Source organism: Pagrus pagrus, assembly GCF_965226575.1.
Source record: "Pagrus pagrus genome assembly, chromosome: 11".
NCBI classification, from domain to species: Eukaryota; Metazoa; Chordata; class Actinopteri; order Spariformes; family Sparidae; genus Pagrus; species Pagrus pagrus.
In genome coordinates, this window is record NC_140195.1 from 16,377,400 (window position 1) to 16,393,780 (window position 16,381).

General features: G+C 41.4%; 1 protein-coding gene across 1 annotated transcript in view; it reads left to right on the forward strand.

Moving 5' to 3' along the window:
• Positions 1-1,889: 1,889 nt before the first annotated feature.
• Positions 1,890-16,381, forward strand: part of arhgef25a (Rho guanine nucleotide exchange factor (GEF) 25a) — a gene marked incomplete at its 5' end in the record, with an annotated part of 56,362 nt that continues 41,870 nt past the window's right edge. Inside the window, 5 exon segments of the mRNA XM_084366642.1 lie at positions 1,890-1,911; positions 1,914-2,002; positions 2,005-2,091; positions 2,093-2,191; positions 4,636-4,774. Of these exon segments, the coding sequence (XP_084222768.1) occupies positions 1,890-1,911; positions 1,914-2,002; positions 2,005-2,091; positions 2,093-2,191; positions 4,636-4,774 (436 nt within the window).

Consider the following 16,381-nt stretch of genomic DNA (forward strand, 5'->3'; position numbering starts at 1 on the left):
TTAAGCAGACTGGGTGAAAAAAAAATCCCACGCTAAAGTTGATAAAAAGGTGAAGCAAAAAGTGATAAAACTTTGTTATTTAGGAGTTTTAGATGTTATTTACACCTTTACATTTCTTGTCGCATTAGTGGAGACAACAGTAGCACCAGACACAAAGATGAGAATCGTCCTGTGCTAAGTTACTTTTATGAATGCTCTCTTTGTGTTTGTTCCTTGTAGTTTTGAGGTATTTAAATTTAAGAAAGAGTACTGACTACAAAACTCATCTGGAAATACCCAAGACTAGTATATAATTCCTTATTTAAAATTGTAATCCTGTTAGTAATACAGTTACCTTTTTTTTGTATGGTAATCATGGTAAATTCATTCTGCAACTCCCCAAGACAGATTATGAGGCTGGATCTAAAAGTACATCACAAATGAAGACTTAGTTTGATGAATGTACATGTATGTAGGTTAATGCTGCTTTTCTCTATGTTGCTCCAGTCTATAGGTTTATTGTAAGTGCTGTGGGAACTCCTCTTTCTTCTTCATTGGCATGTGCAATGTGTCAATAATATTGGCAAGTTGCTTATCCACATATCTGTCATATTTGTGAATTTATTCACACAATGTGCCTGGAGAATAAAATACGTCAAAACTTGAAAGTTGGCAGTGCAGGAAGAGTGATTTAAGTGTTTCTGTCAGAGAAATGCAGCAGTGGAACTTTTATCTAACTAATAGATAGAATAGATAGAATAATGATCATAGAAGTTGACATTAGGATAACATGATCATTAAGGGGTTTTTAACTCCAGCAGCTACATAAGTTATTGTAACGTGACCTGTTTATATGAACACAGATTTATTCTCAATAACAGGCGATCCGTCTTGAAGCCCAATTGTTCACTTTGGCTGTAAAACATGAATCAAGTATGATAGTGTATGGTGTTATTCAGTAAAAATTAAACATTCACAACACACACACACACACACACACGCACACACACACGCACACACACACACACACACACACACACACACACACACACACACACACACACACACACAATATTATTTCCATGATCTAGGCTCTTCATTTGACCTGCTGGGTCAGTCTGTCGATAAACAGTGTTGCAAACCTTCAAACTTTTAATAGCAAATAATTGTTCATGTCGGCACATAACAAACACTACTAGTTTGATTACTCAGTACTTCAGGAGTTTAAGAAGTTGTGTAAGATGTGTGAGCAATCAGTGACAGTCTCTTAAATAGTTGAGCTTCATGGGCTGTGTGTTCATACCTTATTTGGGGCTGCCCTGCAGCTCAAGAGTTCACAAAACCCATGTGTCACCGCCTGAGACTATGGCAGAGATAAATGGAGTGTGTAAGGTGCCAGGATTGTTCAAAGACCAAGAGAAAGAGATATAGAAAAGATTGAGATAGTTTGAGTTGGGGAAAGAATCCAGGTGGTGGAGAGAAAGAGGAAAAAGTGAAAGGAGAGAAGGAAGAATGATGGAAGGAGGAGAGGTTTTTGAGGAGGGGGGGTGGTGATCCTCCAGAGCCAATGAAGAACAAGGAAGGAGGATTTCTGTGAGGGTGAAGTCCTGAAGTCACATTTTACCGCTTCAGGATTCAGAGAGAAGGACAAACTTCAGAAAGAAATACTTCCACACTCCTTGTTGAGAAAGGATGACACAGAAGAGGACAGTTGACTCTGCTTAAGAAGGCCCAAGAAGATCTTCTATCTGAGTTTCCAGAAGAGCACACAGTGGATATTTTCGCACCTCCAGCCAAGCTCACCTGTCTCTGGATTGGAGGAGGTGAAAGAGGGACAAGGAGTGAAGAGGCTCCTGTCCCAACGCAGGCAGAAACATTCCTCCCTCTCTCAGGATCAATTATTCATATGAATGAGGTTTCCTGTGTGTCAGGGTAGAACGAGACGGGCTGTGGTGGCTCAGCTCCAAACTGTGGCACAGTGCGGCGTGAGACAAGAGCTGAAGAGGCAGAAAACGGACAGACAGGAGGGATAGAGGACACACGAGGAGACGGGAAGATTGTGTAAGAGTTGGAGTTCAAAGGTCACGACAGCAGAGGAGAATAATTCGAGGAACAAATGAAGGCTCTACAGAAGAATCAGGGGCGCACTGACCAGATGTTGGGAGCTATGGCTGACATGCTTACTTCTGTGGCCATGCCCAATCAACAGTGGGTGAGTTGTGGATCTGTTTGTGTATTTACTCTCCTTTTATATGCAAGCATAATGCCACAAATTCAAAAAGAGAGCAAGAGACACGTATGGAGGTATTTTCCAGGGCTCAACGTCCATCTTATCTCTGGCCCACATTGTTACATACCAAGTTTATTTTAGGTCACCTCTATAACTTTGTCATAAACCTAAAATGGTAAAGCCAGACAAGCAGAGAAAGAGGAGAGAGAGAGAGAGAGAGAGAGAGAGAGAGAGAGGGGGAATGGAAGGATTGCTAGTCTCTGTTCAGTGCTTGGGAGGAATCTTGGATGTTTGAGAGGAACAGGAAGCAGAGTAGTGGTGATTAAACCATCTGACCATAAACAAGCTCATGCAGGTCTAACGCCTCACTGCAACCAGGCTATGTTACTCCTTCATCCCTCTTCCCATCCCATCTCTTTATCTTCGTCTGTTCCCTCTCTTCTCAGTCTTTTTTACATGTTGAGGTGTCTGCATGAAAAACTCGCAGAAAGTTACTACAGGTGGTCTGGTTTTCTTAAGTAATATGTTTCTTGTTGGTTGTATGGCAGCCACATTAATGTTTATTCTTAAAGGTGCACTATGTAGTTTTGGGGAGGACATTTTAAACAGAAAAGAAAGATCTAAATTGACTGTTTTTTTATGCCTAAACAAAAGAGGGAAACAAACTCTCTTGGTTTTCATGACTGAACAAACTGAATAAACAAACTGACCTTAAAGAAAAACACAATTTCATACTAGTTTATATTTGGCGGACCCTGCCACCGTTTTAGCTTCAAACAGTGTTCTGGTGACCTTGTTTTCCTCTGAGAACAGCTTGTTTATTCAGTTATGTAAAAAATATTTTTCTGAGTTTGTGTTATCAACTCATTAACATTGTAAATATTGAAATTCTGACTTTAAATTTCTTTTCCAAAACTACATAGTGCCCTTTAAGTTTCAAGTTCCATTTATCAAAGTTCAACAGGACAACCAACAGCATAAAAACACTGCTTTCAACAGTGCATTTCCTCAACGATAGCAGTCAAACATAAGAACAGCATTATCATGAGCAAAATCGTGAAAATTAAGAGCATAAACCCCAGAATAAACAGGTAATATATATGGTAATGTATATGTTGCTGTGTGGTTGGTTCTTAAATGTGTATATAAATTATATCATAATAAAAAACAATTCAATATTGAATATGAAAGTTCAGACACAAATTTGATGAACTTGATTGAGCTACAGCGTGTAAGTTTTGACACAACATCTGGAACCACAAATGCACAGATGGGTAACACTTTACAATAAGGTACACAAAAGTGTGAGTAGTTGCCGAGGAGCAAGTAAGGAATGAATCAGAAACGACTTGAAAGTCAATTAATTGTTAGTGAGTAATACCCGAATACCTGAAATTCAATTACTATATAGTAGATAATGATGAGTTACTGGAGAACAGTGGGGGAGATACATTTTTTCTTGAATCATTAGGTAATGCTTAGTTCATAAATACCTGTGAATTGACATAGTGAGCAGAGTAGTTCCCGAATAATAACCTGACTCAAAGGCACACATAAAAAAGTGATTAGGTAATTAGTATTTAATGGGTCTATTGGATAACTACTAACTACTACTATTATGTTTCATTTTACTTGAGGGTATACAAAAACAGTAACTAATGATTCAGTAATCAGTAATTAATTATTCCACTCAACAGCTGGTTTTTAGCGAATTAGGAACAACCCATGAAGAAAGTGGTCAGTATGTTGATTCATAGATATTTATGAACTAATCATTACCTAATCATTCCTTAATGTATCTCCCAGACTGTTCTCAGTACTCATCATTATCTACCTGAAATCACAGCTATTCAGGAATGATTCGTTAACGATCATTTGTCATCAAGTAGTTCCTGATTCATTGCTTACTCACTCCTCAGTAACTACTCACATTTTTGTGTACCTTATTGCAAAGTGTTACCTACAGAGGTACCAAAAGATCCAAATGCATTTCTCCTTTAAACTCTGCTTTCTTTAAAAAAAAATGTTTATCATCATAAGTCATTTCCTCTCTTGCAGAGAGTGGTTGAAAACACAACAGTGATTGTAATCTTGTTTCTTCCCTGCAGAGGCCTGATAACTGCACTTGCCTCTGTTAGCCTCTACTCTGGTGCTGCTGGGTTTTAAATAAAGATTAAAATCTGCTGTCGGAGAGGCAGTTCTTATCCAAGCTCTGTGGCAAAAATTGGACCTCAACAACTTCTATTGCATTCCTGTTCAGTGTGTAATGGAGAGAAAGATGAAAAAGATGCAGGGAACAGTGGGGAAAAAACGCCACTGGTATAATGTTTTGTGGTTATGCGACCATCAGCACTCAGTACAATCTTACCATCACTTCCTCCTCGAGAGCAGGGCTCCACCACTGACAAAGGCATCTCTGTGTGTAGCTCTCAGAGGGGGGTGAGACGGACCTCCCATCATGCGAGGAGGAAAAGGGGCCTGCGCAGGGCCAGTGGCAGCCAGAGGGGCTGGAGTGGGAGCAGCAGGCCACTTCCACAGAAAACCCCGAGCGGAGAGAAAGAACAGGTAAGACCTGAAAGGGCTGCGCTGAGTGTGACAGACCATCTTGTGACCCACAGACTAACAAAGCTAGTCCAAACATTGGCTCTCACCAAACCAGTCAGAGCTTAGAGACTCACCGAAACACAAACTTCCAGAGTGGGCCCTGATTCTTTGTGTGGAACGTCTCAGATTTCTGAGCAGTGACATCTAAAACAGCCTGCTCTGCAACCCAGTCGCAAGAATAAATGTTAGCTCAGTACATTTCTGCAAAACCATTGATAAGTTCAAAATAAACGTGCTACAACACGGTGCTTATGCTTGGTTTAGGTTTAGGCACAAAATTGCCTGGAGATGAACCGACATCCGGTGAAAAATAGCTGGTCATGGTCACCAATTACACGGCTTGAGGTGGTCCAATTTCCCACGAAAAATAACTGATTTTGGTCGCCTCATAAAACAACATATGAACATCATATGCCGCGTTTGGAAGAAATGTCAACCTCGGACGTATCTGTGGTTTGCAGAAACGTTAACTGCTAGGATTATATTGTGGTGACTGGGCTGTGCTCAGCTTCATGAAAACTACCTGCTACAATCTGCGTGGCTATTGACATGAATACAGAGATGATTTCTCGATTGATGACGTAAATAATCTATAAGTGTGTGTGTGTGTGTGTGCCACGTGAGCGTCAGCCCAGGCCTTTAGCTTCAGCTAAGCCTGTTCTTGCTTGTCAGCCATTTGTGAATTCAGGATAAAAACAGGCCTGAGTCCCATCTGTCATATCTGATGGTGGTCATTAGGCAGTAATAACGCTAGGAAAAGTATCAGATTGGAGTCACCTGAGTGCTGGTCTTTCACTCTTATTAAACCCCACCCTCTGCATCCTCTATTAGCACTGATAGCAGAAAATTGCTTCACTGTAATGTACCATACATAAGTACGTGAGAGAGAGAGTCTTTGTGTGTATACACATGCAACACTTTCCAGATGGGACAAAAAAACATGTTCAGCTGCCTGCCTTCCCCTTCTGCCCCAACACTGTTGGTTGCACTTAGTCTGTGAAAGGGTTGCGTGCGTTGCCATTTTCCTTGAGTGGAATGAAACAAAAGGAGCTTTGTAGCTGGATCTGGGTTTGGGTTAGAGTGAGTGTGTGTGTATACATGGGGGAGTTTGGTGGTGTGCACCATGTGGCGGGACCACTAACTGTTGTGCAGGACGGTACATGGCGTACATAAGAGGTGTGAGTGAGGCCAGAGGAAGCTGCCGGCGATGCTTATCCGTAATACTCGGGTGGCGTGTGCTGTTGAGGTTAATGCTGCCAAATATTGTTTAAGCAGACAGTTCATGGCTCAAAAAACCAAGAAAGAAAGGTAAAGAAAAGCATTATTCAGGGCCATGTGGAAGGATGATGACCAAAAAGGGAGATTGTTTATTTCAGCTCCAGACAAGCTCCTTCGCTCAATTGTTTTTGCATAGCCCAATTTCCTCCGGATGGGAAATTGGATGGAAAATCAATGAAACACAAGACAGAAAAACATCTGAACCACAACAACAAGAGACAGACGATGTCATAGCCCAGAGTAGGGCTGGACCAGAACTATTTTCATTTATCCAGTCTCCATATAATCCAACCATGACAACATTCCCATAACAACATGGTTCATGATTTTATATTGTCTGAATGAATAAATGTAGTTTTATCAGAATCTGACACATCATATGATCTTAAATACTTGAGAAGAACCATGACCTCATATGCAATTCATTGCAACCATTTTTAGTAAAGATAATTTATCAATATCAATCATTGATAGTTATTTCAATGTTTTGTCAATATCATCTGCCTCCAGCACAGAGAATGCAGTGCAGACATAAAACAGTCCTCAAAAAACCCAGAGGTGTATAATATATTAGGATATATATAATATAAAATTACTGATTTTTCAGGTATCTGTACTTTACTTGAGTATTTTTATTTGTTTTATCCTTTTTTTAACAGCCTTGTTACTTTATTTTGAATGCATTTGAGGGGAAATATCGATTATTTTTATTTTGCATCATTGCTTGCCGCCTTCTCAACATCACAGGACTGATTTCAACCTATCAGTGCATATCACACAGGGCAGACGTTGCAAGACAAAAAGATGTAAAAGACGTAACAAGACAGAAACAGACAGAGAGGGAGACATGAATGTGGAAGAAAGGCGTGCGAGTGTCTCGTATCTGCAGAGACCCTGCAGCCCTCTGTCTGGAATTTCTTATTTTCTCAGTTTGTTGCTGTGCTACGGAAGGTTTACCATCCCAAAATGTTGGTATTTGATATCCTGAGACTCAATAATCAACTATCTTTGCAGAGCATTTATGAACAGCTCAGACAAACCAACTGACTCTATCTAGTCTTGTCTAGTTTAATAGTGAGGATTAGCAATTTGAATTTTATTAATATGATGTTAGGTTCAGTTAATTTTGCACTGAAATGACTTTGAGTACATTTCACAACCTGTGCTTTCTTACTTTTACTTGAGTAAAGAAGTTGAATCAGCACTTCCTCCTTGTCTGTGAATGTGTGTACATTTGCCACCTCTGACAAAACCTTGAATTTCTATGCTTTGTGATGACACAGATTCACATTTCTTCACCATACACTTACATTCCCGATCTTACAATCATCATGTTAATGTGCCAATTGAGAGTCTTGGCAACTCAGAGCTCAAGCACTAAAAGGTTAATGAGGTGCACATATTTAAGTAATCATTGAAAGAAAAGTTAAATGACAACTCAAATTATTCCAGAAAAAGACATTTATATTGCATTTGTATCACAATGTTTCATGCTTTAAATGAGTTTTTGTCTGTAATGAATTTGGTTGTAGCGTAACACTTCAGACATCAGTCTTCAAACATGCAGAACAGGAGACATGTGATTACATTTTGCCATGGTTTGACTGGCAGAGGTCATAGTGTTTCCATCTCTTGCTGTGTCAGTGGAAGCGAAGGGAAAAGAGGAGAGGCCCCTGCTCTCTTTAAAGACGTGGTTCACGGGGCCATAAGGGCCATCTGTTATATGTTAGAAACAAGATGCCTGCTAGTGGCTTCCCAGGAATCGCAGGACAGAGCCAACCACCATGAATTCAGTCTGCCCCCCCCGTCCAACAATTTCTCAATTCCAGCTGAGTCTGCTCTTTCCTCTTATCTTGGTAGTGAGTCTTACTACAGTTCTTTTGATCATCTCATTATTTTCCAACTCTTCTTCCTCATGTTCCTTTCCAGTCTCTTCATATCTCTTTTTTTATTTTTCCTCAGCGCAATGTCTTCAGCAGTGGTATTTTAAACCTGGCTTCCACCGAGCACACAGAGCTGCTGATCATATTTCTCTCAAATCTCATCAGTTTCTTTCTCTGTCTCTTGACTCTTGAGACTCCCACCCATATACTTCATACTCTCACTCTCCCCACACAATATGAGTCTACAGTGTCTGTTTTGTAACACTGATCTGTGATGGATGGCCATGTGTGTCCACACAAGCCACATCAACAGGAAACTGCACTGAACCAGTAAAAACAACAGTGTTGTATTTGACCCACAACTGCACACACACACACAATGCATGTCTCGATTTAACTTTGAATGTGCTCATTTGCAACTTAAGACACATGCTTGTTATTAGTGTTCAGAAACTTATGCCAATGAATTGTTTTATTTTTAGGAAACATGATACAGACGTAACAATGACTAATGAACATTTATGGGAACATAATATAAAAAACGCTTCATGCATTTTCCTTTCGTTATAAAAAGAAAGGAAAAAGACACACAAAACAAGAAGGATTTGTGGGACAGAGAGTATTATGTCTCTCTGTCCCACAAATTCTTCTTGTTTTGTGTGTCTTTTTTCTTTCTTTAACTAGTGCAAGTCACATTCAAAACATGTTTGGTGTAGACGATCTGATAATGTGAGGGGTTTACACATCCAGTCTTAAGCCTCCTGAACTACAGTACTGGCAGACTCATCAGGGCCACCCTGATAGTATGAAAAATGTTTGATATTTACAATTTAAAATCTGGATGACCACAACAACCAATGAGAGAGACAACCCTGAGCAGCTGACAGTGCTGCCAAGCAATGGTAAACATTCTAGCCTTTAAGGCTAATGTTAGCTTGCATACAACTGTTGACAGAAACGTAAAATCTCACCGCCACTTCTTGAAGAATGGAAAAGCCAAGTCGACTGCATCGCCCCTCTCGTCCAGACTTAACCTTTGCCTCCAGCTTTTGTATTTTTCTTACTGCAGTGCCGTAGGTTACTACTACTACTACAGCAAGTTGTTGAACCAAGTCAATCTCCATTTGGTTTATGTCTGCTTCCCCATGAGATCATGTGAGTGGTATCACGTATGAGCCCAGTTTCAGCACCAAATTTGACACTGCACCTCCTTGGGTCCTCAGCAATAAACCTGCCAAGTATGAAGTAGATCAGATGAACAGTTGTCGAGATATGTGAATTACATACAGAGCAACAGACTTAACGCATTACTATGGCAAGTTGTTATACCACGCTATTCTCCATTTTGTTTGCGTGTACTTCCCCATGAGAACAAGTGAGAGGTATCACATATGATTCCAGAGTACTGAGTGCTGTTTTTTTTTTTAAATAGTGTATTAATACTGAACATGTCGCATCTCCAAATTGCACCAACTTGCAAATAATAAAAGCATTCTCAATTCGAAATACGAGTGATCAAAACAAAAACCTTGAGAACCTGTAGAACTTGAAATAATTAAAAAAGCCAAGAAAAAGGCTTGAAATCAGTAATGTTTGAAAGGCCTATGTACATGTATGCAGTTTGGACCTCTGCGCCTCATTGGAGTACAAATAAAGGACATAATTCACCATATTCTTGACTCAATGTGAGGTAAACTATGTGGAAAATGTACGTCCTCGTCCATATTTGAGAGGGGTTTGGAGAAGAGGCCATCCAAGGAGAAGTGCTGATCCCAAAGGACCCTGGGACTGAACTGTGTGTGTGTGTGTGTGACCTTAAATGGGCACAGATCAACCCTAATGTTTACATGATTATAATATCTCTCATACCCTCTATGTAATGCAGAAGATCTGTACTGTTTCAGATGACTTCATACAGTTTGAATCTGAAAACTTAATTACTATAATTACCTACATAAATATCAAATGTTTCCTATGTCTGTAAAGGTAAATACATTTCTAGACATAACCATGTGGTCATACAGTTGTCATAAATATTTAAAAAGCTCTTCCAGTACTGTCAGTGTTCCCATGTGATGGCAAGATGGTTTGATTTATAATCTGTTTTGAAATGTGCTGCTGATGTTGTTGTAAACAATGGACAAAGAACAGCTTCTGATTCTGTTATCTGCACCTTTGACCTTAAGATCAGACTCTTCTCCTTGAGAAATAATGGCCCTAAACTTCAGGTATGTGCAGACCTCCTACCACATGGATTTAATTTGCCTTGAATTCTTAGTTCCCAGGCTTGATCTTGAGCCAGCAATAACTGATTTTTGGCCATTTGGCAGCAGCAGAAACAAGATGTGCACACAACGTTAAAGCTAGAGTAGGTAATGTAATTTAAAAGCATTTTTGTTATATTTCTTGAAATTCTCTTGACATACCCACCAGCCATTCTCTAAATTGATAGCGGTGAACAGTAACAATTGACCCTTCCTATGCCTTTTTTCACTCTGTGGTCCAATAACAGTTCAGCAAGCTTGTTACCTCGATGTACCTCGGTCAACTTTCCTGTTAAACTTATATGGACTATGTGCTAAGTTTGTCTATATTGAAAAGAAAAACAAGTTAAGATGTTGCTGGGGGACATGTAAAAGCGAGACTCGACACGTGGCGTGGAGGGCGTTGTGTTTATTTTATTTTCCATTGTAAAGAGTGGATTAGGGTTAGGGTTACCAACACCAAAGACCCCTATGTTTACAATGTAGAGTCTCTGGCTAGCTAATGTAACGAAAAGGTCAGCACCATGGTCTGTAGTTAGGAATAAATACAAAGAGTACTTTTTGATCCCAAGAAGGGGAAAAGGGGACATACCTGGCAGTGCAGGCTATCCAATATCCACTCTCCTTTTAGCTCTGGTTTTGGTCTCTACCAGCTCCTTACATTTGGCTCTTCATCTGCTAAATGCTCTGTTCACCAGTTTGTAGTTGTGCTGTTTATTTCTGCTGCTTGGTACTGGGCTGCTAGCATACAGTGGATTTGTAAAGCTTCTACAAACCGCAAGCAGCAGCTGCTGTGGCCAAAGACAGTGCCATGAGAGCAGCGAGAGTGAACCAAAACAGTAAAGTTACTGGTCTGAAAGCCAAACAATGAGCTGAAACTCACTTCAAAGCCCCTTCAAGCTGAGGATTCAGCTGATGATTCCCTGCAGGTTCATGACTTCAAGCGACCCCTCTCATGATGTCACACTGTCATTATAAAATTACTGATTATAGCTGCTTTAAAGCACTGAGGAACATAAGCAAAAACGTATGTGGGCTTTACTGGTAGTATGATTGTCTGGTGAAAGAGTGCCACCTTTATGTCCCCCAAAAGCCCTAAAACATGTGAGTCATGTCCTCTTACATGAATAATAATGGTCAAAAACTATTTAATGTGTGTGTTTTTGTAGAGTTGAATTACAGAAGCTCATGTTGTGTTTCAGTGAAGTGGGTCAGGCAGGAAGAGCTGGAAGGCTTTGGTCAGGCAGGTCAGACACCTTGCATGCCGCTGCTCTACAGCACAGCTGGCATTTATGTAGACCAGACTGACCTGGAAGGAAGGAAGGAGGCAGATGGAGACACATGAACACACATATGTGCATGCAGACGTAGATCCAGCCACATTAATGTAACAACAAAGAACAGGAATGCTGATTTGCATTTTTTATTGGTTGATATAGAAGTGACTCTGCAGCATGATTCAGACTGTATTGCAATGTAGCAAAACCACCATCTCTAAATCTCTTTTTAAGATGGAAAATCTCTTTCCCTTGACAGCTCTCAGTAATTATGAGTCAAAGATAAAGCAGCGGTGTCTCTCCATGTGTGGTCCCCGGGTTTGCGTTTGTTTAATTAACATTTCCTCCTTTGGGTGGCGTTTTAGCTCAGGCTTAAACCTTGAACACAGTCAGCGGCAGTCCCAAAGTCTCAGTGCTGGCGTGCTGCTTCTAGAGCAAGGTTCACAGACCAGTTCCAGAGAGATAAAGAGAGGGAGGGAGGGAAGCTGTGGGTCAGGTAGAGGAGGAAAAGCTTGTCAAGAAGTACTGTCACTTGTGGTTTGTTGGAAAAACAGTAGCTTGATGGGAAAAGGTTGGTAGTAAGAGCTGGGTGAATGTGTGTCTGTGTGCCTGTAGTTGTAGGTGGCACAGTACATGCAGTATTGTAGATGTTCATAGAAGCAAGTCTCCACGGGCTGTGCGCCTCCCTTCTGGGTCATGCAGAGCGCCTGCTGCCTGAGAGCTGCACTGTATGATGAGGTATAGCAGTGGGAGGTACAGCGTGGTACTAGGCTTGAAGTGAACACATGCACACCCACCCACCCACACAAGCACACAAACACACACACACACGCTCAGAGCAACACACCTGTCTGCCTCCCTGGTGTATGCCAGCAGTGCAGTTTAGTCTAATTGGACAAAAGCAGCGGCTCTCTGCAGACCGGCAGGACAGAAGCGAGGAGAACAAGACAGTTAACTCTGCGACTTCTGCTCCACGGTGGGACCTGAGCCAAGACCAAAAACCTCCCCCTCACACCGGCTTGTCCAGAATGCCAGTTTGCCTTAATTGGCGCTCAGCTGAGAGAAGAAGGGAGGAAGAAATAAAGAAAGAGATGAACTAAGGGAGAAAAAAGGGGAGAGGGAGAGTGAGGAGGGAAGGAAAATGAAATCTAAGTGAGCATATTTTGGCAGGATTTCAGCCGGCTGATGGGGTGAGGAGAGGCTAATGTCAGTGGGGGGTTGGGGAACACAGTGCGAATAAGCAGCCGCACATCTCCTGAAATGAGACTTGCTGTAGCCATTAGTATGCACAGTTATGTCATGCGTTTGCCTGCATGTACATGAACAAGTTCACTCCTGCAGGGTGTATTGTGGATGCAATCTCTGTTTTCCAAGAATGTTACAACAACGGGACATTAGGAAATTGTGTGTCTGCATGAGCTGATTTTACATTCATAAATCACTTTCTCTGAACACGCCTCCTAAATGTGGCTGACTGTCTCCTACACAGAGTGGAAAGACGATGCGTTCTCCCTGTTCAGACAAAAACACTCACATCCATCTACTGGCGTACTAATCTCCAGACAAGCCTTTAAATCCAGTCTGGTGTGAACGTACATGTATAGATTTTACTCATCCTCCAAGCACACGCGTGGGGATGAATCATCTTTAGTGTGTGTGTGTGTGTCATGTGGAAGATGGAGAGAGAGGGAAGGAGTGAGGCAGCAGAGGAGAGAGATAAAAGGAGGGAGATGAATGGGTGTTAATGCATGCCTCACCTCACCTCACGTCCCCCAGCTCCCCCCTTCCAGCCAGGGCAGGAACATTTTTTCCACATTTCTGTTAACATTCAGGGCTGTGTACACGTTTCCAGGGCCAATTTTAGAGTTAATTTATTTAGAGGTTTCATTCCATTCTGTGAGAAAGAAAGAGAGAGAAAGTCGGGGTGTTGAACGTTGGGGCTGATACACAGAAATGGAAAGAAATCAGCATTCAGAACACTCACCACATGTCAGACCTGGCCATTGTGTATATTAAAATGCATCTGTTTCTGCAGAAAATATTGACCAATGAAGGAAAAACAAAACACCAGCACTATCAAGTGAGAGAATCAACCTTATGCAACAAGTACAAATGCCCCCTACTGGGTTCCTGGTAGAAACACACTCTGGCATCCTCCAACTTAAAAGCACATGAAAAGATTCCCCTGAACTCACTTCATAAATGTTGAATGCATCTCAAGAGCAATGCATTCTTCATTATCTACCCTTTGTGCAGTCTGTGTTTGTGTAGAGAGATAGTGCAGGCAGCGTTTGCTCAATTTGTAATGCTTTGCCCTCGGATTCTTGTCTCGCTGTCTTCCTTTTATCTCGTTTCTTTTAAGCCCTCTGTTCTGCTGTCAGATGCATTGTTTCTCAAGCCGCTTCGGATTGTGTTCCTATGCTTCCTCGGTGTTTGGCAGCCATATCAGCGTCAGACAAGTGGAGACATTCTGCAGCGATGTTCAATATTCCTCTGGTGAATCGCCCCTTCAATCACAGTCGTTTAGAGCATCCGTTACAAGCAGAGAGAAGGAGGGGATGGAGGGAGGCTGGGAAGCGGAGGGGGGTGTTGCATGTGGCAAACCAGTGTGCTGTCTGAACCTGAGAATAGATAATATATCTGTCCCTATGATAGATACGTCGATATTTTCTCTTGAGAGATTATTTTTTAATGTAGAAAAGTCAAGTAAAACCAAGGCTGTAAGGCTGTACTATCAATACAGCTCAACCAGTGGGATCGTGAAATGTGAAGGACATAAAGATGCGCGTTGTGTCTCTGTTCTGAAGTAGACTACTTTGTTGGCCTCGGTGTAAGCAGGTTTTCTGACATATGCATAAAAGTCTCCATTAAAGATCATAGTGATTATAAATCCATAGCTTGGAGTTGAATTTCTTAAAGGCTAAGTTCACCTCAAAGTGAAAATTCAGTCATTGTCCACTCACCACCCAGCTACAAGTCCCCATCTACTTCAGACTTATTTTTCAAAGACATCACAACAGGGAGCCATCTTGGGTCATTCTCCCAGTTTTGGTGAGGATTGGCTGAGCATGAGCAAAGACAATGGACGTAAATTCATCTGTTTAAAGCAATATTATGTAGAAATTGGCATTTTGTGGAATTCCTCTCACTGTTTCTGAGTGCAACACCACTGTTGTAAATACAAATCCCAGGTCTGTAACTCTTTTAGGTGCTAACTACAAACACAACTCACTCGCTGATTAACACTACATTGCACTGCTAGCTTCTCTCATTGACTCAAATTCAAACAGCTTGCAAACAGTGGTTGACGTTACCGCAGCTTTGGCAAACCTCAGCTACCTGCCATCTACCATAAAAAGTGACCTGTAATTTAATGAAACGAAAAAGAAGATTATAAATGTATTTGATTGCATTGGTGGTAGACTTACTGTAGGTCAGCAACAACGACAGACTCAACCACACACATAGTGAAGTTACATACAGTAGGTCAGTGATACAGTATATTGGGGGAAGAAATCATATTTTTCCCAGGATGTAAGGGGGTTGCCCCCTTCTGTCCTCCACGTATGGTTTTAAAAGCAACAAGATGACACAGTGTTGAAAAAATAACTCAGGTGTAGAGATCAAAAATGTGTTGCATCAATTTACATCACTAATCATTTCACAATTGCATTTATGCCCTTTGAGTAAGACGCGAATCATGATGTGCCTAGAGATTCCCAACCCTCTTTCTGGTGAAAAGCTATCATCTCTTCGATGTTGAAGCTGCTTTGGTTCGTCCCGTAGGTTTGTAAGAAACAGAGAGATGATAAGAGAGTAAAGTCTAGTGCATCTTGTCACCTACTGGCGACGCTGCCAAGCTTCTGTCTCCTGTAGACAGCAGAAACATCCTGACAGCAGTCTGCCACCACCCTGTCACTTTGGAGAGGTGGATGCTGGAGAGACAGCCCTGTCAACCATTAAAGCACCTGACAATGCACCTCAGGGGTGTGCGTGCCTGTGAGTATGCGTTCATGTTGGTTCAGCGCCAGCAGATACTCAGCCTTCTTTCTTTTCTGCCGATGCCTCCAAAGAGGAACCAGAGTGGGTGCTGTCATGCAGCTCGTATTTGTTGCAATAATCAGGTGTTGATTTCTACACAGTCGGATTGTATCTAGCTTGAATGGAGCATGGCGTGCAGAGTGCTGCAAAAGTGAGATGAGATCACACACTGAGCCATGAGCTCAGCAGCTTCAGGCCTAAGAAATGCTGTTTGTTGGTCAGAAAATAATTGGTTGGGTCTCGGAACACGCATGCAGTATTTCATAATAATGTCATCACCACCAACCTTTTCCTGCTCCTGATGGTAACCCTTTGAGTTGTTTCCTTGGATGAACCTGCTGTGCTCACTGAAATGCCAACAGACTCTGATTTCATCTATAAGGAAGACGGATGAATCATAACCAAGTGTTAATTGAGTTTAATCAGCCCTGATATAAAGTGCACATCTAAATATGGTGCATACGCTTTGTGTGTATTGCTGTGTTAGTGATTACAGCTTCCTGGTTCATCAAACTGACTTAGAGGAGAAAAGAAACATACATAATCATGACCATGATGACTTCAAGCTTCATGAAGACTGGTAGACTGTGTGTGTGTGTGTGTGTGTGTGTGTGCGGGCATGGATACAGTGTTCACCCTTGCAACACACAAGCCCTCCATAAGATATGCACACTCATGTCTGGTGTAGACACAAATGCTCATGTATGCATTGTCTGATAATCTGAACACAGATCCACAAACACATTATTTCCTGTATGAAAAGTCCCAGATAAAGGCATTGATGAGTGAAATATGTTTGTTAAGCTGTCCATATACAGTATATCC